This window comes from Boleophthalmus pectinirostris, unplaced genomic scaffold, assembly GCF_026225935.1.
Source record: "Boleophthalmus pectinirostris isolate CB_2022bp ecotype Guang Dong unplaced genomic scaffold, ASM2622593v1 HiC_scaffold_2, whole genome shotgun sequence".
Lineage (NCBI taxonomy): Eukaryota > Metazoa > Chordata > Actinopteri > Gobiiformes > Gobiidae > Boleophthalmus > Boleophthalmus pectinirostris.
The window spans coordinates 5700502-5722023 of NW_026571152.1; the positions used below are offsets into that span (position 1 = coordinate 5700502).

General features: G+C 39.8%; 1 protein-coding gene across 1 annotated transcript; it reads right to left on the reverse strand.

The window, feature by feature from the left end:
- Window positions 1-11976, reverse strand: LOC110161263 (E3 ubiquitin-protein ligase TRIM39-like). The gene is made up of 3 exons (XM_055155374.1): window positions 11928-11976; window positions 1349-2125; window positions 1-1305 (listed from the first exon to the last, which is right to left on the reverse strand). The coding sequence occupies exons 1-3, from the start codon at window positions 11974-11976 to the stop codon at window positions 512-514; spliced, it is 1620 nt and encodes a 539-aa protein (XP_055011349.1). The 3' UTR covers window positions 1-511.
- Window positions 11977-21522: the final 9546 nt, after the last annotated feature.

The following is a 21522-nucleotide window of genomic DNA, read 5'->3' on the forward strand; positions in this document are numbered from 1 at the left end:
TGTATTGGGGTAAGACAAATTTTAATTTATAGGGATAAAAAAACAAACAGCACACAGAAAAAAAAACACACAGATCGTCATCACAAAGAATTTTACAAATCCAAACTCTTCTATGTTATGCCTCGGAAGTTGTCAACACATTTTGTCAGATATATTATTTTCAATTCGATCTAACCCACAGTCTTTCACTTTTGTAATTCTAAATATAAAATAAAGGATGAAAAACCTGCTCTTGTGACCAAAGGGGCAAAAGTGATTTTCTTAATTACAGCAACAACAAGTCTGGACTTTTAGATTTTAATATTAGTCCTTCAACACCTAATAAACATGTCACCACATCTGACCTGGGGTACACTAACAAAAATGAGAACACTGCACCCTCTGACCACCCAAAAATCATCATTCACACTTACACCACTTCATAGCCAAGGTGCGTAAAATGCCTTGCCCAGAGACACAACTGTATGCCCTGCCGTCCTCTGGGTTGTTGAACAGTAGCCAAGTGTCTGCTCTACTGTTTGTGTTTCTTCAGTGGGCTGCACAGCTCCTTCACCGGCCTGAGCACCAGAGGGGCGGAGTTTGTGCCTCTGTGGTTATTGCTGGGGCTAAAGAAAGGCAGCAGATTTTGAATGAAGACACAGCCGGTGAAGGAGTGAATGAGATCTGCAGTATGTGCATCATAGAAGTGGATCAGACCCTGGGCATAGTTCACAAACACTCCCAACTTGTCTGGAGCAGACTTGAGCAACAGTGGGTCCCCGGTACAGGCATAGAGCTTTCCCCCTCGCAGGCTGACGGTCCAGAAGCCGCTCAGAGGATGCAGAGTGACATTCTCCCGGCTCACACTCTCCAGCGCCACACCTATGTCCCACTCAGTTTTTCCTCTGACCTCCACCTCAAAGTAAAACTTTCCAGAAGAGAAACCTTGCTTCCCGAGAACTCCAGGAGAGTTGGAGAACCTCAGTGCAGTGTCGGGGTAATTCTTCCTCTTGTCTGTGTGATGGACCTGTTTGAGATCGTCAGACAGAGTGAGGTTAGCATTAGCTGTGTTTGGATCCAGGGTGATGTCCACTGCAAATTTCTGCACACTCTTAAATATGTTTCTATTTATTTTTGCATTGAGTTGCTCTTTCAACTCAGACAGAGCCTGGCCTGTTTCACTTTTACATGTTTCCAGCTTAAAGTTTACACTGTTCCAGTCCTTCACTTCAACAGGAGGCAGTGCAGTGCAGTTCTTTACAAAGTAGAAATGGTCTTCACAACTTAAAGAGCTTCTCCAGCTCAGAGCTCCTCTTCTCCAGTTCACTGATCTCCTGCTTCAGCTGTTGTTCCATGTTTTTGGCCTTACTCTCGGCCTGTTTCTGTTTTTCATGGACCTTCTCCATGAACTGCTTCTGCCGGCTCTGAACAGTCTCTATCAGAGCAGTGAAGGCCTGTTGACCTGCAGCCAACTCCTCCTCATAAACTCTACGACTCAGCTTTGCGCAGTCCTGGATCGCCTTGATCTTCCTGCACCTCTTTTCCACCCAGTCTTTGGTCTTATTCTGAGAAAGCTGTAGAGAAGACTTCTTCCTCTCACAAACATCCTTCAGAGAAACAATGGTATGGTTATTGTGCTCTAGAAGAGAACACATACTACAGATATAGCTCTGGTCAGTTTGACAGAAGTTCTTTATAGGCTGGCTATGTTTGGAGCAAACTCTGTCCTTCAGGTCGTGCACAGGTCCTATCAGCTTGTGTTTTTTTAACCCGGACACCACCTGGTGGGGCTCCAGGTGGCTCTGACAGTATGAGGCCACACAGTCGAGGCAGGACTTCAGAGCTTTGAGCTTTGGCTCAGGGCACACATCACAGGGCACGTCCTCTGGTCCGGCCTGGGCCTGGTGCATGCTTCGGATCTTACCCACCATCTCTGCCACCAGAGTGTTGGTCTTGAGACAGGGCCGGGAGGAGAACTTGTGCTTACACAGAGGACACACTGGAGGGTTCACATCCCAGTTCATTTTGATGCAGGTTTTGCAGAAGTTGTGTCCACATGGAGTGGTGACTGGGCTGTTGAACAGCTCTAAACAGATGGAGCAGCGGAAGTCATCCTCAGAACCAACGGCTGCCGCCATCATGAGCCCTGAAACACACACATCCACACTATTAGTTTTTTACATGGTTGTCTATTTGTTCATTATATTAAAGGGCAATGAGCAATTTAACAAGTGAGGCAAGATACAAATGTAATCAGGTTGTATGCACAGCTAGGCTCTTGTGTTTATCAGGAAAGTATCAAGGATATTTTCACACAATGCTTCAAGTTCCATCAAACCTTAAACCAGAAATAAAAGTACTTGGAGTAAATAATGACTGAACTAGATATTGGGTTACTGTAGACTGTGTACTGGGACACTTCATCCAAAACAATACTCTGATCAGAGACAGTTGAATGTTTTTGTGGAGCTTTAATGTTTTTCTTCTAGTTTTTGATTTGTCTGTTTATCTATCCTTTCATCTGTCCTTTCCATTCATCTGGTTATTTAAAGTATGAGCACATTTAAATCTTTAAATCATATTACTAACTGAAAATGACACTCATATAATCAGTCTATGTCATACACTCAGATGGAGGGCAAAAGCAAGTTTTTCCTATTACTGGGTTTCAGATGACATCACAACATTCTTCTGTATGTATGTATGTGGCCAATATGAATTAATACAGATGGGGGGCAGCTAAAATTATTATTGATGAAATGCAGATTTGTTTTGTAATACAGTGGGCCTGATATTGCCCCCAGTCTTTGGACTAGCACAAGCAATAAAGAGGGGGCGTGTCCAGGTGGGGCTGTACTTCGCTGCTGGAGGCTGGAGTGGGATGGTACAAGTACATATATAGTGACGGTATCTGAACCAATCTGTGACTGCTGTGGTGTTTAAAAGCACTGTCCATGTGGGTAATATCTGTAATCTTTGCCTCATTATCAGGCCTCAAAGAAGAGTGTGGAGAAAAGTTATAAATGTGACAATAAATGTGGGCGGCAGTAGCTCAGTTGGTAGAGCATTCACCCACTGATCTGAAGGATGGTGGTTTGAATCCAGCTCTCGACATAAACATCACAGGTTGAGCAGTCAGATCCACTGGCCCACAGGTTGGCTGGTGTGATTCCAGCCACAGATGAATGCTGCCATTGTGGCCTTGGGCAAGACACTTAACCCACCTTGCCCACAGTGTCTGCATACATGTGTATGAATGTGTGTGTGAATGTGTGAGTGGTTCCTTGCTGTAAAGCACTTTGAGTGCCTTGAAGGTGGAAAAGCGCTATAGAAAAATGTGACCATGTGACCAATAAAACAGCTCCAGAGACCCACGATGCAAGTACACACCAGCAGAGGCACCAGGAATATAGAATTTTGTGTGAGCCATGACAGAACTGACTGGGTTTGTGTCCCGAACGCTGTGAGCCCCTCTCATGCACATGCATTGCAGTAAGCCCATGCACACACGCACACATTAACCTTTTATAGTTTTCTGTTTTCCTCGTATTACAAAGCAGACTAGTGTCTATCTTTCTCGCTCCTGCTCCAGTCTGTCCTGCAGTCCTCTCCGACGGACTCACCTGAGGTACGAGTGTTCACTGCTGCTATCGCTGACTGCTCACATTCTCTTCTCACTGGTGTCCAGTGCATTTGGATGTCTCGTGGACTATGGAATATGTTTATTGTCATATAAATGTTTCTGATGTTACCGCTTTGTGCACAGATATGATACATGCGTCTGCTTCGCTGTCACAGCCCCGAGCTGTCAGTGAATGCACTGATCCCTGTCAAAGGCCAGTCGCGAGAATGTGAGGAAATCGACATCGCAGCATTAGGGCCGCAGACAGGGTAAGAAAACAAACTTTAGGACACCACTGTAAACGGCCTCATGTGAATGAGCAGCTTTTGTACAGATCCAGATCAAACCAAACTATAGAGCAGAGCTGAGCCAATACAGGGAACGGGCGAGGGGCTGTGCTCTGCTGCGGGAGGGCATCTGAACGGCTTCCACACAGCACACGACCATGTTATGAATGTTAAGCATTTATCATCCTAAAATATTTCCAAATAAAAGAAGCCTTGAGCATGTTACATGTTGTTTTTCAGTGGACTTGTTTAATATTTATTTTTACGATTCTGGCAATTCACTGAACGTGTCACACCTGCCCTCAGTCTGCTCCACTCCACCTGATATTCAGGCACAGCACACCTCTCGTTTAGAGCTCCACGCCCCACACTTGCACTAGTACTAAGACTGGGACAAGATCAGGCCCCGTGAATTTTTGGTCTAGTCAGTGAAAATTATGTTCAGCATTTGTACATTTATATTTTAGATATTTGATGGCAAAGTACAATGTAAACAACAGAAAAAAACAAAACAAAAAATGTCCCTTGCCCCTCATCTGAGTATATGACATTCATCTGAAAACTACCAATTGATTATAATGTACTTTACCAAGAAATATCAGAAAGGTAAATTCCCAAATCTGGAACCTGATCATTTACATTATTGATTAGACCCAAGACCTGCTGTATTAAAACAAAAATCTGCAGTTGAACAATGTTCATTTTAGCTGCCTCCATCTATATTAAACAATATTGTCCTATAAAATGCTGTGATGTCATCTGAAACCCAGCAATACTTACTGAATTGCTGGGTTTAAGGGCTCAAAACAGTAAAACATTGTTTCCATGTGTAAATGTAAATGTGTCATGTCATCTTCAGTCAGTGAACCTGTGTGCCGACTGACACTTTGCAGTGACCTCATGCTGGGTGTGTTCTACATGTATTAGTATCCAGAGGCGGTGCTACCATTAGGCAACAGTAGGGCCTAGGGCCCCTGAACTTAGAGGGGCCCCCAACCAATTGCCCTCAAAAAATTGCCCTCAGTGCCACTAATGGTGGAAGCCTCAGAGCAATTTGATTTTCTCTCAATATGACATTAAATGAGAGTATTTTACTTTTAAATAAGAAAACACCATCAAAATAGTATCATAGTATCAATAGTATTGTCAAATCTATTTTAACTGTCACAGCATTCCACCCATTCACATTAGAATGGACGAGTCAGCTTGACCCAGATTTGAACATAATCATAGTGTAATCATAATCATATGTAATGGATGTAAACAAACATGTCATTGTACTAGCAAAAAACATACAACTACTTTCAGCTCTGGTTATCTAGTAGGCCACCTAACTAATAAAACAAGTTTCCAATCCACCTTAATTCAAATAAAGATGTGCATGTCTCATAAACAATGGAGAAAAACAGACAATACATATTAAAGAAATACAATACAATTAAAGATACTGTCTGTATCTGATGAAATGTTCAGCGGTTACCATGGTGACACAATCCACACATTAGAAAACACTGTCAAAATGTTTTAAGATGAAAACTCAAGAAAAAAAGACAAAAACTGATTTAAACAGCACATCAGGAGCCTGTGAGTTCATGGTTCTGTTTATGAGTTAGATAATAATAACAGAGCAGAGCCTCCAGTTTGTATAACATCATCAGCGAATGTTGATGACATCAAGTATATATAATGTGTGGTGAAAGTACTGTGTCCTGGTATTACAGGTGCTGTTGCTAATTATTTTACTAAAATTAATACATTTTGTATAAAAAACAATCCACTGTAATACACCACTCTGCTACACATGGACATGAAGTTTCACTGGCTTTAATATTCCACACTGGAAAATTTGTCTCTTGTCTCCATGGAGAATGTTCCAGTCTGGTTTAACTTTCTATTTCCATGGAAATAGAAAGTTAAACCAGACTGTCATACAGACCACGTGCTTCCTCCAGGAATTTACATACTGTAGCTTTACAAAATACATAAAAAGTACCACTATACATAAATATGAAAACGTATTGACTGAAAGTAATGACTGTGTTTGAGTTAAATGAAAATGTATAGTGAAATATAGTTATTGGCGTAGTCTGGAAATGAAGGCAGATAACATAAGATTACTCTACTTTCTGCTCCTTTTCATTCATTTTTCATGTTTCATCAATAACATAAATACAACTAATAAAAATACTCACCAAACAGGAAGGACAGCAGAGCAGCAAAACCAGAACTGAACCAGGTCTAATCTGTGTCCTGCAGGACTCTCAGACAAACTGTTCAGAGACTGAGTTACTGATTGAGTGCTGTGTGCTTCCTGGTGTAATCATTGCAGGTGGAGATCTGGGAGTGTCAGTTTATGAAATGAAATGACGTCCATTCACAGACACACAAACCACAACAGCTGAAAGTGAAACATGTTTGAGGGAGACGCACCTTTCCACATTAACCCTGATCAGTGCAGAGCAAAAACTATGAAGCCAAGGAAACAGTATGATCATACCATAAGCAAGATTTGGTAACAGTCTAGTTTACCATATGAACTAGGGAGTAATCAGTTTGTAGTGATATTTAGCTATTAATATTTATAAAAAATAAAAAAAAAAACCTACAGGGTAATACAAAACAACATTTACATTTTGACAAGTCTATTTCCTGAATAAAATCTAAACTTGTTTGTAAAGGCATTTAAACATGCTCTTGAGTAACTTTGCTTTGGTGTCTTATGTTTTAGAACTTAAAATAATGTGTTTAAAAACGTGATTGTTGCGTTCTCTGACTCTGCCACTATAACTGCTCCTGAACCAGTATTGCTGTGTAATGACTACTTGGACGTGATCAATTTGTCACCTGGCCTGGCCAGCAGGGGGCAACAATCTAAAATACCTCATCTGACCAGCTGGGTTCAGTGCCTGCACCACCACCAACTTCACTCTCCAGTACCCAACTAAACCCCCAGAAGTCCAAAAAGTGGTGGTGGAGCATACTGTTGGAACAAGGGAAATGTCAGCTCACTTTTTCCTGTCTATGAGACTTTTCTGGAAATCACCAACATCTACAAATGAAATACCCAAAGTAATATCACTGGCTTCTCTCCATATCAGTTTGGTCGCCAACCACAGAGGTTACGGGAAAGTCTTGAGAAAAGCTATAGACTGGTTCAGGGTCGGACTGGGAACAAAATTTGGCCCAGTCTATCACAGTGTTGACTGTTGTTTTAGGCAGGAAAGTGACATGTGACCCTCTACCCATCAGTGCGTGAGACATGTAGCTTCTTACTTTCTCCAGTGCATTCATGTACATGTTTCTGCAAACAGGGGTCAAACCTACTCAGCAAAAGGACAAATTCAAGAAAAGTCCTCTCAAAACAACATATAACAAACCATACTGGATTCACGCTTCTGTTCAGATGCTTTGAAACACCTCAGAACCAGTTGCAGTCCTCGCGCAGGGAGGACAAGAGCAGCCCAGCCGCACCTGTAGTCCACAGTGCATTCTCACTTTCCTCACACCGAACTGCTCGAACCCAGTCCACTGTGCACTGATCCTGCTCACCCCCGTCTGGAACCAGGACATGGAGGAGGGAGCCTCTGGACCTATCTGACCAACATGCTTGGAGGACGACACATGACCAAGGATCAGACCCCCAATCCTGTCTTGAGGGACTGTGCACCGCATGCTCTTGTGTCTTTAGCGCTGTTGGCTGCTCCTGAACTCAGTGCTTCTGCTCCAGGCTGATGTGTGGTGAGTTGTGTACAAAGTTCTACATGCTGCTGTTTATGAGTTCATGGTGATAACATCACGGGCCGTCGTCATCTCACATTAACGGGGAACATCGATATCTTTTGCAATTGGAGGTACACGGGGATTAAGGGGAAACATCGGGCTGACCCTGTCGTGGATCTTCTCCACACCTCCTTTCCTCTTTTTGGTACCTCTGTTGTCCTCCATGATTTATTCTCTGATTATTATCCAGTGCAGTGCAACATAGTGATTATTTGTCTGTCAACACAGCAGATGCGCACAAACTGAGTGCAGAAAGAGCCGCGGTTTTTAAAAACACTTGATAAAATTAAAATACTGTATCGACCTATACACTTGGCTGCAATGCTTTATGGGAAGGTGTTTTTTGAGGCTAGTGATAGGAGTCATTTTCGGTAGGCGTGTTCGGACCATGAGTGAAGCAGACCAAAAGCAGACCCCTACAAACTGCTTTGACCTTGTTTTTAAGTCAATATTTTTAATGGGACTCTGAATAATGAACAATCTTCTCTGATGGTGAACTGGTAGTATTGATATATATTTTTTTCTTTTTCTCTTTTGCCCTGCAGTCCTTGGATTATGGACATTATACAAATTTGTGAAACGAACTGGATTATAGCTGTGTTTTTTTCTACCTAAATCCTAACAAAGGAACGACCTGAACTCTTTCAGATAAAGTCACCAAACTTTAACAAAGGAATGAACTGAACTCTCTCACGGTCAAAATAATTGATAAGGAACTATTGATTTATTTAGTTCTCTTTGGAAAAAGGGGGCCTTTGGTTGTTATCATTTCATTCACTCTTGTTAAATTAAATAATCCAATTACCAACTTTTTGGTATTGCCAAATACATCTCAGTTGACTATATCAAAACCAAAACCTTTATTCTGTCATTCATATGCAAGCTCCATAAGCAACCTGGTCTCTTCTGTGTACACTCCTAATACGCTGATAAACCAGGGGTCCCCAACCTCCGAGCCGTGGACTGGTACCGGGCCGTGGGTCGTTTGGTAGTTTCATAAAACCAGGTCTAAACCAAGTCTAAAACCAGGTCTAAACCACGATTAAACCAAGAATAAACTGGAACTAAAACCAGGTCTAAACCAGGTCTAAAACCAGGACTAAACCAGGTCTAAAGCCTGGACTAAACCAGGATTTAACCAGAACTAAAACCAGGTCTAAACCAGGTCTAAACCAGGTCTAAAGCCAGGACTAAACCAGGATTTAACCAGAACGAAAACCAGGTCTAAACCAGGTCTAAACCAGGTCTAAATCCAGGTCTAAATCCAGGTCTAAAACCAGGTCTAAACCAGGACTAAACCAAGTCTAAAACCAGGTCTAAAACCAGGACTAAACCAAGATTTAACTAGAACTAAACCATGCCACGCCGCCACAACCCCTAATCCGCAAAATACTGTATTGTCAGACATAAAACTGGTCCGTAGCACAAAAAAGGTTGAAGACCACTGCCATAAACGACCACAACCAACTCAAACTACAGTACTGGTAACACTTTTTTGGCTCTGTCTGATGGATGTGTTGAAAATAAATCTATAAAGAAGAAAGGCTGCCTCCATCTCAGTGTTTGTGGGAGAGGCGTTGGTTTAATGGAGCCCTTTAATTGCGTCTCTCCTTATTGTTTGCGCTTCAGTTAAACCTACTTAAGTTAATCCTAAAGAAAGTTGGCCATATTTCCCCAGACACAAGAGGCTGCTCCGGCTCTGCAGCTTCCTCCTCTTTATAAAAGAAAGACCTGCAGCCAACACTGTGCTCAACTTACATTATTGTATACTTTTGATTGGAGTCAAACAGAGATGTGAAATAGTCTGTATGTTTCAAGTACATGACAGGTTTTCATGTTTTTCTAACTATGACTTGGTTTGGTAAAATCTGTGCTAAATATTTATTATGGTTTTACATCAGTTAAAGGGTCCACTGATAAGTAAGGTATAAAGTGTGATCACTATGTGCAAACAGCATCAAACCCGTGTCTAATCCAAAGAAACATGTTGTAAAACTGGGGAGGTTAGGGTCAGGGTTAGGCTTTATTGGATCTATACAACTGTAAATGGAAAAAAACATAAGGTCGCATAGTCCGGTTCCTTATATTCATTTTTTAGCCTTAGTGGGAATTTTTGGGGGATTTGCTAAACGATATATTTTTGGACAGGTTATAGTATATGTAGTCAGAATATCAATGTTTGCGTTTGCCCAGATGTCTATATGGCAGCTATATGGATTTTTTTTTTTTAAATGGCCGCCAAAAATCTCTTTTTGAAATATCTCAGCCTCTGAATAAGTTGATTTTAACTGCTAAACCCACATTTTCAGGGTCAGGGAATCAAATGGTGCTAGTTACAAAGCCATAAGACCTACCCACATTAACCCTTAGATGCATAAGTGGGTCAAAAATGACCCAGTTTGGTTGTTTTCTTGCAATTTCATTGTAATATTCGCATGTAATACTCCAACAGGATAATTTAAAAATAGATATATTTGAACATGAAATACATCAACAATATGGGTAAAACAAACTAAAAACATTACATGCAGTTGGCCAGATACCTCAAATTGTTTAAAAGTAACTAACATAAAATTAGCATGTTGGAAGTCAACACACACATTCAGACACAATATTTAGATTTAGATTACACAACTTTTTTATTAGGCATTTTCTATACATCATCATTATCATCATCACTTTCATACAACTATAGACTGTATATATGAGTGGACAGATGTAACACTGTAGCCGCTGTGTGCCAAATAGGAAGTTCTCCAGAAGGTTCTTCCAGCTCCTTCTGATTCTGGCTTCAATGGACTTACATTAGGACCTTGTGGCTCCTCTCTCTGTACCTGCTGCTGTGAACCTTGACATTTTGGTCTTAAAATGTTTGTATGAACTCGCTCTACATGATCCTGAATTTATTTATTTATTTTTGCTATTTTGTTCGTCTATGGTTGTATGAAAGTGATGATGATAATGATGATGTATAGAAAATGTCTAATAAAAAAGTTGTGTAATCATATTGTGACATCCAACATCCAAATTTTATGTTAGCTACTTTTAAACTCTTTGAGGTATCTGACCAACTGCATTTGATCCCCTGACCCTGAAAATGTGGGTTTAGCAGTTAAAATCAACATTTCAACTTACTCAGAGGCTGAGATGTTTCAAAAAGTGGCCTTTTAAAAAAAATATTAAATATGGCCGCTAGTGCTGGGTATCATTAAGAAGTTGCCGATACGATACATACCTCGATACACAGGCCATGATACGATACATATCTCGATACAGTGCACTTTCGATTTGATGATATATTTCAAATTGATTTGATACGGCTCAATAAAAAATAAAGGCTAAATCGTGGCTGACACTAAAAGTCTTTGTTAAACCACTTCTTGTCCAAATTTCATATGAAACACAAACATTTTAATCCTCAAAACAGTAAAAATGTCAAATGTGTTGCATAAATGAGTTTCCTTCCTCTGAACAAACAACAAAACTGTAGCTCTGTAACAAAATAATTTAGCAAAACACACCTAAAAATACTCTTGGTGATATATCGATACAGCAGCCCACGATATCAATACTGTATCATTACATTAAATGATACGATATATCAATATTCCGATATTTTTGCACACCCCTTATGGCTGCCATATAGACATCTGGGCAAATGCAAACATTGATTTTCTGACTCCATATACTATAACCTTTCCAAAAATATATAATTTAGCAAATCCCCCAATAATTCCCACTAAAGTATATAAGGAACCAGACTATTCTTTCGACAGGGTGGCATGAATTGATACACGTCACCGCTCATTTCGACATTGCAGCCCATTTCGACAGAACACCGGTTTACTCCACAAAGGCATAACCTCCACCTTTACGAATACAACATTTCTCAGATTCCTCAAATGGGTCTGTGTGCAAGACCGGCTTTGAGGGTCTAGGCTGCAGGTGCTCTTACCTGGCGTTCCGTGGCGCTGCGCTGGTGCACTATTTAAGCGCTCCCTTCTCAGTCGTTCCCCTTTTGCTCACACGCTCTTCCGGGCCTCTCCTCGTGGCCGCTCTGTCCTTCAGCTCAGGTAACTTCCATTCATAAGCTCTAATGCACGTTATATCCAAATTTCCAATCACGTCTCCTTTTAGTGCCGCTGCTCTGCACCGCATCAGTCCCTCGCTCCTCCAAATCACGGAGCACCTCGTGTGCGCTGACAAGATAATGCACGCCCGATACTCCTCCACTCATTCATCCACGCCCATACTCTTACCGGTGTATCTCCTTAGCTCCACGGGTGAGCCGAGTGAGTCCCTCGCCATTGCGCTTGGCTGTGCGCCGCCGTGTCCCTTAAACCGCGGCGGCAGGTAACCAAAACCCTACTACCACGTGCTAACTGTGCCAACCAACTTTATAAATTGTATGTTTATACCGTGTGGCAGTCCATGTTGTTTGAACCACGTCTGGATGCAGTAATTCTGTGTAAAGTTACCTTTGATTCAGCCTGGGATTGCGCACTGTCACTTCTAACCACTGTATGTGTTTAGCCCAGATTCTTGTACTGCAGGCTCAGATTTTAATTCCAGCAATTAATTTTCTAAGTGTCAGCGGGGGCCTGCAGCGATGTGAGCACACCGCCTCTGCTGTTTTGTTTCATTGCCGTTTTATTTTTGCTGTACTGTTTTGTTTTACTTTTGTTTTGTTTCTGTTTTGTTTCTGGTTTTGGGGTTTTGCTCTGTTCTGTTTCAACATTTTGTACCGATTTCTCCCACTGTTTTGCCTATTTTATGGATGTAGCTACTTTTTATTTTTTTTATTAATCAATTCTTGTTTTATACACATACATATGTATACACGTATATATACATACATAAACACATACATACATACATTTTCCTCCTGTTTATGGTCGTACAAACTAACAGTAGTGTTAACAAAGGGACGAAATTTTATCGTTTATAATCATGCAAAACAGTGTAAATGAAAAGATAATAATAAAAAAAAAAATATATATATATATATATATATATATATAATATACATATACATATATACATACACACATAAAGTTTATTTATTTTTCGTTTATGGTCTTACAAACTAATAATAATGTTAACGAAGGCATAAAAGTTTATCGTTTATAATCGTGCAAAAAAACAATGAGAAATAAAAAATAAATAAATATATATATACATACATACATACACATACAAAATAAAAAGTATAAGGATTATTTGTTTTTCGTTTATGGCCTTGCAAACTAATAATGTTAACGAAGGCGTAAAAGTTTATCATTTATGATCGTGCGAAATAAACTAATCTCATTGTAAAGTAAGGACATTTTGTTTTCGTTTATAGTCGTACAAACTAATAACGTTAATGAAGGCGACAAAGATTATCGTTTATGATCGTGTGAAACAAACGATGAGCGTGAAAGAATGTAAGGATTATGATCATGTATTTTTTGTTTTTTTTTTATACTCCCACATCACTAACCCCACCCCCCCAGGTCCTACATACACAATACAGGTTATATATAAGTAACAATCTGCGTTGTACTCTTCTTCTTCTTTTTTTTTTCTTTTCCTTTGTACCATTTGTGCCAGTGGAAGCACACCAAATTAGAAATTAGAAATTTGCCTTGACACCCTCTTGAGAAGGATGTAGAGTTAGAATGATTTTAGAGATTTTGTATATTTGATTATTGAGCCCCATACAGTGTAAAACTTAGTTGGTTGGGCTCTCAAGTCATATTTAATTTTTTCAAGGTCAAGAAATGACATGAGGTCACTCAGCCATTGTGAGGCTTTTGGAGCAGTCGGTGACTTCCATTCTAATAATATTCTTCTTCTGGCTATAAGAGTTGAAAAGGATATAATATCCATCTCGTGTCTATTATATTGGTTGGGTAATATTCCAAATATAGCCAGGTCAGCACAAGGGGTCAAGGCAATTTTCAAACCATCTGCAAGGTGTTTGCAAATAGCGGATGTAGCTACTTTTAAACAACCTAAAACTGTCTTTTAAAATGGAGAAAATAAAGATCGTGTAAATGATGGAACCTGGCTCTCTCCCTCTCTTTGATATGCTTACCTGTGTGCCTTACACTTAGACTCTATTTCCCCAAACTAGATTTGGGGTGGCGTTGTTGCAACAATTTATTACAAAATTTAACATTCCCAAGTGTTAAACCCTCGTGTCGCCACACATCTGTACAAAGGGGCTTGCTGTAGACAAGTATTCTGTTTGACCTCATTGCTGTCTCCCCTGTGGCGCTTTGACTGTGATGGACAGGCGGACTACGGCAGGTCCTTGGGGTCAAAAGTAAGTGGACATTTGTTTTACACATATCTGCACTTCCCCTCGTGCTACACGCAGCGTCTCCGCTCAGAGCCGGGGGAACGGGGACATTTCTGTATATGTCCTCTTAAGTCCCTATAGTGTGGACCTATATGGCAGTAAAAACACGACGAACGCATGTGAGGTCTGACGTACCGGGGTCTATTTGGGCGGACTGGGGTGTGGGGACAGTGTTGCTCCATTTGCAGAACACGGCTGTCAACTCAAAGCAAAAAATATCGGCTTTTGGATCAATGTGTGCTTTTAAGAATACACGCTGTGGACAGAAAATGGCTACGTGTGGTGTGGGCTCCAAAACAATCATAGTACTGGTAATAGTAAAGGCCTTTCATCTGAAAATGTAGAAGATAGTTTTAACACCATAGACTGTATAAAGAAGTGGACTAAAGGAGTATGACCTCACTTCACCCATTCTGTCCTACAAAGGCACAATACCGTAACCTCATGTTTGGTCAAAAATCTCCTTTATCATGTGAATAAATATTGTGAAAAATATTGAGCTCAAAATTCACCTTTGACTCTTATTTGTCAGTTCCTGTACTCTGCCTTAGTATCATGAGCCAAAAATCGTGTCGTGCAAAGGCCAAAGGGAGTAACTGTGTTTTTGTTTGTGATTTAGTTCTTAAATATATTTTCTCCAACCTCTCCTCCTTTGTTGCGGCCTTGGCACAGGGTCTAACACTTAAAATAAATAAGCCTAAAAATCTAATAAACCTAAAAATAAAAACCTTTGTGTTCAATTATACTTCAATTATCTTTAAGTCCTGTAAAGCTAGAAAAAAACAAAAAACAAAAAAAAACTTTCATCAATGAGAAGCAAAGAAGAGCCAGGCTGAGGTTTGCAAAAGATCATAAGGGTTGGACCATCGAGAACTGGAGTAAAGTCATGTTCATCTTGGTGGAGAACAGGCCAAGACACATGAAAGCTGTGTGTTATTTTGACCATTTGACCATTTTCTACTAATAAATGCTCTAAATGACAATATTTTTATTTGGAATTTGGGACAAATGTTGTCTGTAGTTTATAGAATGAAACACAAATGTTCATTTCAAACACATACGTAAAAGTATTAAAATTGGAGAAACTGATAATTTTGCTGTGGTCTCATTTTTTTCCAGAACTGTACAAACATACTCAGCGTTGGGAAGGTGACTTTTAAAATGTAATCCCCTACAGATTACAGATTACATAGCCCAAAATGTAGTCTGTAACGTAATCCATTAAATTACTTAAAGTGAGTAATGTAATCTGAATACTTTGGATTACTTGATTTGCTGTAGAGAAGCAAAGATGAGGAAATCTTCACATAAGATGTTTTATCTGCTAAAAGAAAATGAAAAAGCCCAAACTTTCCCTAATGGTATTAAAAATATTGATAGAAGAGGAGGAGACACGGTCCGTGCAGCATGGTTTAGTCCTGTTAAATCTTGGTTTAGACCTGGTTTTAGTCCTGGTTTAGACCTAGTTTAGACCTGGTTTTAGTCCTGGTTTAGACCTAGTTTAGACCTGGTTTGGACCGGGTTTAGACCGGTTTTAGACCTGATTTAGTGTCTGGCAATGAGTGGAATTACCAAACAAAAAAAACAAAAAAAAAAAAAATAAAAATTGAAACAGTAACTGTAACTGAATAGTGTTAAAAGTCCCAGAGGCTAAATTACACCACCTGGATCCCACTCCTGCTTTTATCACTATATTAACCCTCAGAAAAATCACTCAGCTTTAAAACCACAATGCAAACAAGTTTAACTACTCTCAAAAAGGTTACATAGCTTTAAAACACAATGCATGTTCAAAAATATCATTTACTACACTCAAAGATTATCATTTCATCAATGACACAAAGCAAAATATTTTACTACTCTCAAAAAGGATACTTAACCTTAGGAAACACCATACATAGTAGCTTTAACAACTCTTAAAGTACCACTTGGAGAACACTTACAACTTCACTTAGCTTTAGAAACCACTCTTATGAAATGCTCTACACTCTATCTGACAACTTTTGCCCAAAACACATTTTTAACAGTGCCTCAAAGAATTTAACCAGATTCAGTTTTATACCAAAACATTGCAAATATTAATTTATCCTTAGCAGTGCCTCAAAACCTTTAACCAAATTTAGCTTTGCATCAAAACATTGCATTTGTTGTATGTAACTCACCTAGGATGACTTGACTCGCTCGCAGTGAATATGTATATATATTTATATAATAATTGTATTTATATAATAATTGAGGGAAAGACTCAACAAAAGATTCCAACAAGTGATTTGTCTTTGTCGTATTTAATCAGCTTTTTATTATATGTTTAACAGAAAGCTCACACAAGAATAATTGAGACAAATCACCTTGCAAGTACCTTTTTGGAGAAATTACCCTGTGACCAGGAAGGCTATAAAACACAGCCTAGTCCGAATTTGAGATCTGAACTCCTTAGCCGATTACAGCCGGAGGGCCAATGCCAACCAAAAATCAGGATCTGAATTAATATGCGGAATTTTCAGTATTTATATTAGGTCACAGAACTCCACCCAGGTACAGGCAAAAATGATTAGTACGTCACAGATAGCACACACATTTTTTTCATGTGCAGACAACACTTTTCTTAGAAACCACTGTCTTCTCCATTCTAACCCCCTACGTCTCTGCCCCGGCCAGGTGTGAAACAACGGTTGCCTCGCTTTTTCGTTGAAAGAACAGGAAGCTCTCCAACCACATCGCATAGGCCCCTCGCATTAAGGCAGACAATGGGTTTCACACTGCAGTGTCAAACAAGGGTCAACTGTAAAAAGGGCAGAAAGTCCCTGCTTTTCCTGCACACAAACATAATGGTTACAGAAATTATTGCAAAACAACCTAAACTTAAAAATTAAATTGAAAGAAACAAGCAAATCAAAAACAAATCAGATCAGATCAAAGCAAAACAAGTAACTCAAGATAATATGGGTCAAAAACACTTCTAGTATCTAAATCAAAACACTCTTAATCTCTAATATTCTAATGGTTATTCAATTAGCAAAGTAAAGCATCATGAACGTCTTCATCTGAACTCAGGAGCCCGTTTAGGTAGGGCTTACGCCAAAACCTTCATCCTTCTACCCCACCCGAGCGATCTCTCTTATGGCCGAGGGGGGGGTTCACGACAAATAGTTACTCATAATTTGTACTCTGATTACTTAACTCCGGTACATGTAATCTGTTACTCCCCAACACTGTACATACTACATACCAGAGGTGAGACTTGCAAGTTGTGACCTGGACTTGAGTCAGACCTAAATGACTATTTTTGGACTTGAGACTTGACTTGATAAAAATGGACTAAGACTTGGGACTTGACTTGGACTTGAAGGTCAGTGACTTTGGACTTGACTTGGAATTTAGGCCTGTGACTTGAGAAGACTTGCTGCTTCTTCTAAAAAATAGGTTTTTTTGAAAATATTTTTCTCTTTACAGTTGATAAATGTGGTGCTGAATTTTACAGGAGATGTTGTCCTTAAATGTACTACAGTAATATAAAGTACAATACTGTAAAAACTACAAAGAATACATACATAACTATTGTTAAACACTTGTAAATCTGAATTCTTTCTGTTCTGACCATAATGATTCACACTAAGATCTTATCAAGACATTTAAAAAGGAAAAAGTAACATTTCTACAACTCTAAAAAAAATCATGGTATATTTATATATGAGTATTTATATAAAAGTGCAATTTAGTTTAAAATTCATGTTTAAAAAAATCTAAGATATATTTGCTACTTTGGTTTAAGGACTTGAAATGACTTGAAGCTCAAAGCAGATGACTTGGACTTGACTTAGACTTATGAGCCAGTGACTCGAGACTCGACTTGGACTTGAGGTCAAAGACTTGAGACTTACGTGAGACTCGCAAAACAATGACTCGGTCCCACCTCTGCTACACAGAAGCAAAGTCACTTGTGTCTCCGACTGTTTCACTGTGTAAGTGTCGCCGCACGATCCTGATCAGAACTAAACAGGAAATCCAAAGCTCTTCTGTATCATTTCAATCAAACTCCATGATGACTCGACCTTGTTGAGGTGTTCTTATAATGGATGGAAGTCTGGAGAAAATCAAACAATGATCATGTCAGTTACTGCCTTAGTTTCTCCTTATTTTTGGCTCATGATACCAAGGCAGAGTACAGGAACTAACAAATAAGCGTCAACGGTCAATTTTCAGCAAATATTTCTTCATTATAGCAACTAGTTGTCAGATTTTGCCCTGCCTATTATACTTTTGTCTGGACAAAACAGAAACTTTGAAGTCATTTTTCTGTTTTACACGCTGGTGAGTTAAGTTTTTTTTTTTTTTTGCCTTTGTAAAGCAGTATAGTGGTCGGCTCCAGTCAAATGAAACTCATCGAGACTGGTGTCTGCTGGAGTCCGAGATGAGATCAAGACTTTAAAAAAGTGGTCTCGAGGCCGGTCTCAAGACCAAGACAGGTCTCGAGTACTACGACACTACATTTACAATTAAATACAAATGTCTCTGATATGTGTATGATTTACATTTATTTAGGTGCATGATGTAACTTTTCTAGTGGAGGGACCCCATTTGCTTGTCACCAGCAATAAACCTATAAATAAATCTTTGTGAAAACCCTTTATTATTAGTCTGTCTACATCTCAAAAGCTTCAAAATGCTCTTCCAACTTATGTCATGTAGTGGTAGTTTTCAAGTTAACGGCTCCTTTTACCTTTTCTTCTCCCAGGTCTAAAATGATCTAAACAAGCGTAATCAAAAACATCAACCTGGTCTCCATGAGGCATCAGTGGGTCAGTTCATCACCACAGAAACAGTTTATGAGGAGTTCAGTCCATATGACATGATCATTATATCCACAATGTAATGTGTGTATGTGTACAGGCCCATGAACATTTGTGTGATGTTGGTCACACATGAGAATGTCTGTGTTTACTAGTGTGGAACCAAAATGTCATTTTTCATGAGTTGTGTGTATGTTAGTTGTGTGACTGTAGATCAGTGTGTTGTGTTTCACCAGAAAAACAAGAAATGCAAATTATTTTTAGTTCCAATTAGAATTTTAATGACATACACTGAAAGAGAAAGGAACTGTTATAATTAGTGATTATCTGGAAAACTGTTCATATTTTACTATACAAATGCATAGAATTATAAATAGATAATTTAATAATTACGATTTTGAGACACTCCCGTTGCTCTAGCTCCATTCTTCGCGGAGTTATGACTGAAAAAGCATATTTGACCTTGGTTACCTTGACCTTCAAGTGACCTTGACCGGTTTCAACCTGTAACATCCAGTGTACCCCGGTTATGTGTGTGATAACTTGTGTGATGATTGGGTGAATATTTTAGGTCACAGATGGTTCAGAAATTGCAGAAATTGTCTATCTTTTATAATGGTGTGACCTTTCAATTGATCCGTGTGACCTCAAATGACCTCGGATCGTCACTGAACTTTTTTTTGCGGCATTGGGCACGGGGGCTTGACCCACATACCAAATCTGGTGACAATCGGTCTATAAATGGTGGAATTATCGCAGGTGGACAGACACACACACACAGGGTGGATACAAATCGTGGTCAACCCTTCGGGGACCAGGTAATGATTCTAGTGAAGGTGTGGAGTTTAAAAACACAGTAAAGCACTTGTGTATGTATATGTGCTTTCAGTCTAAGTGAAGAACTCAGCCTAAATATGCAGGTTTGTGTGTTGAATGAAACAGAAAACACAACTCCAGATATGTTTTGTGATGAGGAAAAAACATAACATAGATCAGAAAATAGCATCATATGGCCGCTTTAACTAAGTTCGCATCACAAACGATCTAAAACCCTCCCCTCCGCTGCTCCTGCTGCATCTTTGAACACAAAAACGAAACTGTTTTTCCGCAAAAAGAAAACTGCGTTTCAGACCAAAAAGAGGTTAAACATTTACAGCTTTCAAGGCGCACGGAAAAACAACATTTAGCAAACTTTCTCAAACACAAGAGGAACGCCCCCGGATCCTCACCAGCTGTGGATACATTGTGTTAAAAAGAAAACATAATGACTTCTTCTTTGAGGTTTAAAACTAATTAGGCTTGAAAATATGTAATTCGGAACAACAAACAAATCCTGGGAGAGTAACCTGCAGCCAGTCTAAATGAAGTGTAGATTTGAGTGGCTCCCAACGGCAACACTTCTCTTCCACCTCTCAGTCTAATTACCGCAAATATTTTGACTGAACTTTTGCAACTTCTGCAACTTCGGATATCCAAGAGGGAAGGTACTGTGTTTTTATTCATACAGCTGCTTTTAAATATTTAGATATTTTAATGAGTCATCTGTTTGTACAAGGACATTTCAGTGATACAATTTGTGGTATTACGAGTCTTAAGTGTTCCCAGACCTCAAGACAAAGAACAAATAGAGATCGAGTCTGTTTCCTCATCACAAACAGACACACTGGAGTTGTGTTTTGTTTCATTCACACATTTAACACACAAACTATGCAAATTTAGGCTGAATACATTCCACGTTGTGATGTCATGTTGTGATACAGGGAGTGCTCCACTCCGTTTTTAAACTCTATACACCTTCACTTGAATCATGGATGATTTTGATCCTGAATCACAAGGAGGAACAAAGCAATTTGAGCTTTGGAGATGCAGCCAGACAATAAACCAGGATTACTCAAACATGTGAATGAAACTAAACAAAACTCCAGGTACATTTCAGATGAAGTAACAACATTCTAACATGGCTTAAAGCTCAGAAAAGGCAATTTATAAAATAAATTAACATTCAGCATTAGCATTAGACTCCCATATGCCTGCATCCATTAGAAGTACAGATAAAATGTGCACAGAAGTCCATTCAATAAATGTAGGACAAAATACTTTGAATGTCCACTCAGTGCAACTCATTGGAATAGTAGTAGCTTAAGTCTCTTGGTCAGGGACAATGGAAATACAGAAGGAATCAAACTAAATGAACAAATTAGTTTCCATTTTGTTTTTGACACTGTGCCTCTGCCGCTCGCTGTTTTACTGAGGTGAGGGAAGGGCTGAGCAGCGAGGAGCTGTGTGGTGGGAGCATGGGGAGCACTCAGGAGTTGTGTTGTTTTTCATTTACACATGATTGCATAACCCTTTATTATTAGTTTGTCTACATGTCCCCAGAGCTCGTCTCCATGTCCATTGATCCAGTCGTCAAGACCCCCGCCTTCAACTGCACCCAGATCTCCCTGCACCGGCCCCTTATGAATCCTCCCGCAGATGGTGGGTCCACGGGAGGACTGCCCCTCATTGTTCCTTCGGGCTGTGCCCAGCCGGGCCGGGAAGGCCAGACGCTCACCGTCGAGGACCCACCCCAGGCCTGGATCCAGGGTGGAGCCCCGGTAACGCCAGTCTGGGCGACGTAAGCCTCTGTGTCGAACTCATCATATGGAGATTCTGAACGTTCTTAGTCTGTATGTGGGCCTGCATGTCCCATCGGAAGGAGGCCCCAGCGAAGACCCA

Bases quoted from the DNA above. Each gene is read 5' to 3' on its own strand.
- LOC110161263 (XM_055155374.1), bottom strand. From the start codon at position 11,976: ATGGCGAGGGACTCACTCGGCTCACCCGTGGAGCTAAGGAGATACACC. The intron at 2,126-11,927 runs GTAAGAGTATGG...TGTGTGTTTCAG, and splicing joins GGAGCTAAGGAGATACACCG to GGCTCATGATGGCGGCAGCC. The intron at 1,306-1,348 runs GTAAGGCCAAAA...GCAGGAGATCAG, and splicing joins AAAACAGAAACAGGCCGAGA to TGAACTGGAGAAGAGGAGCT.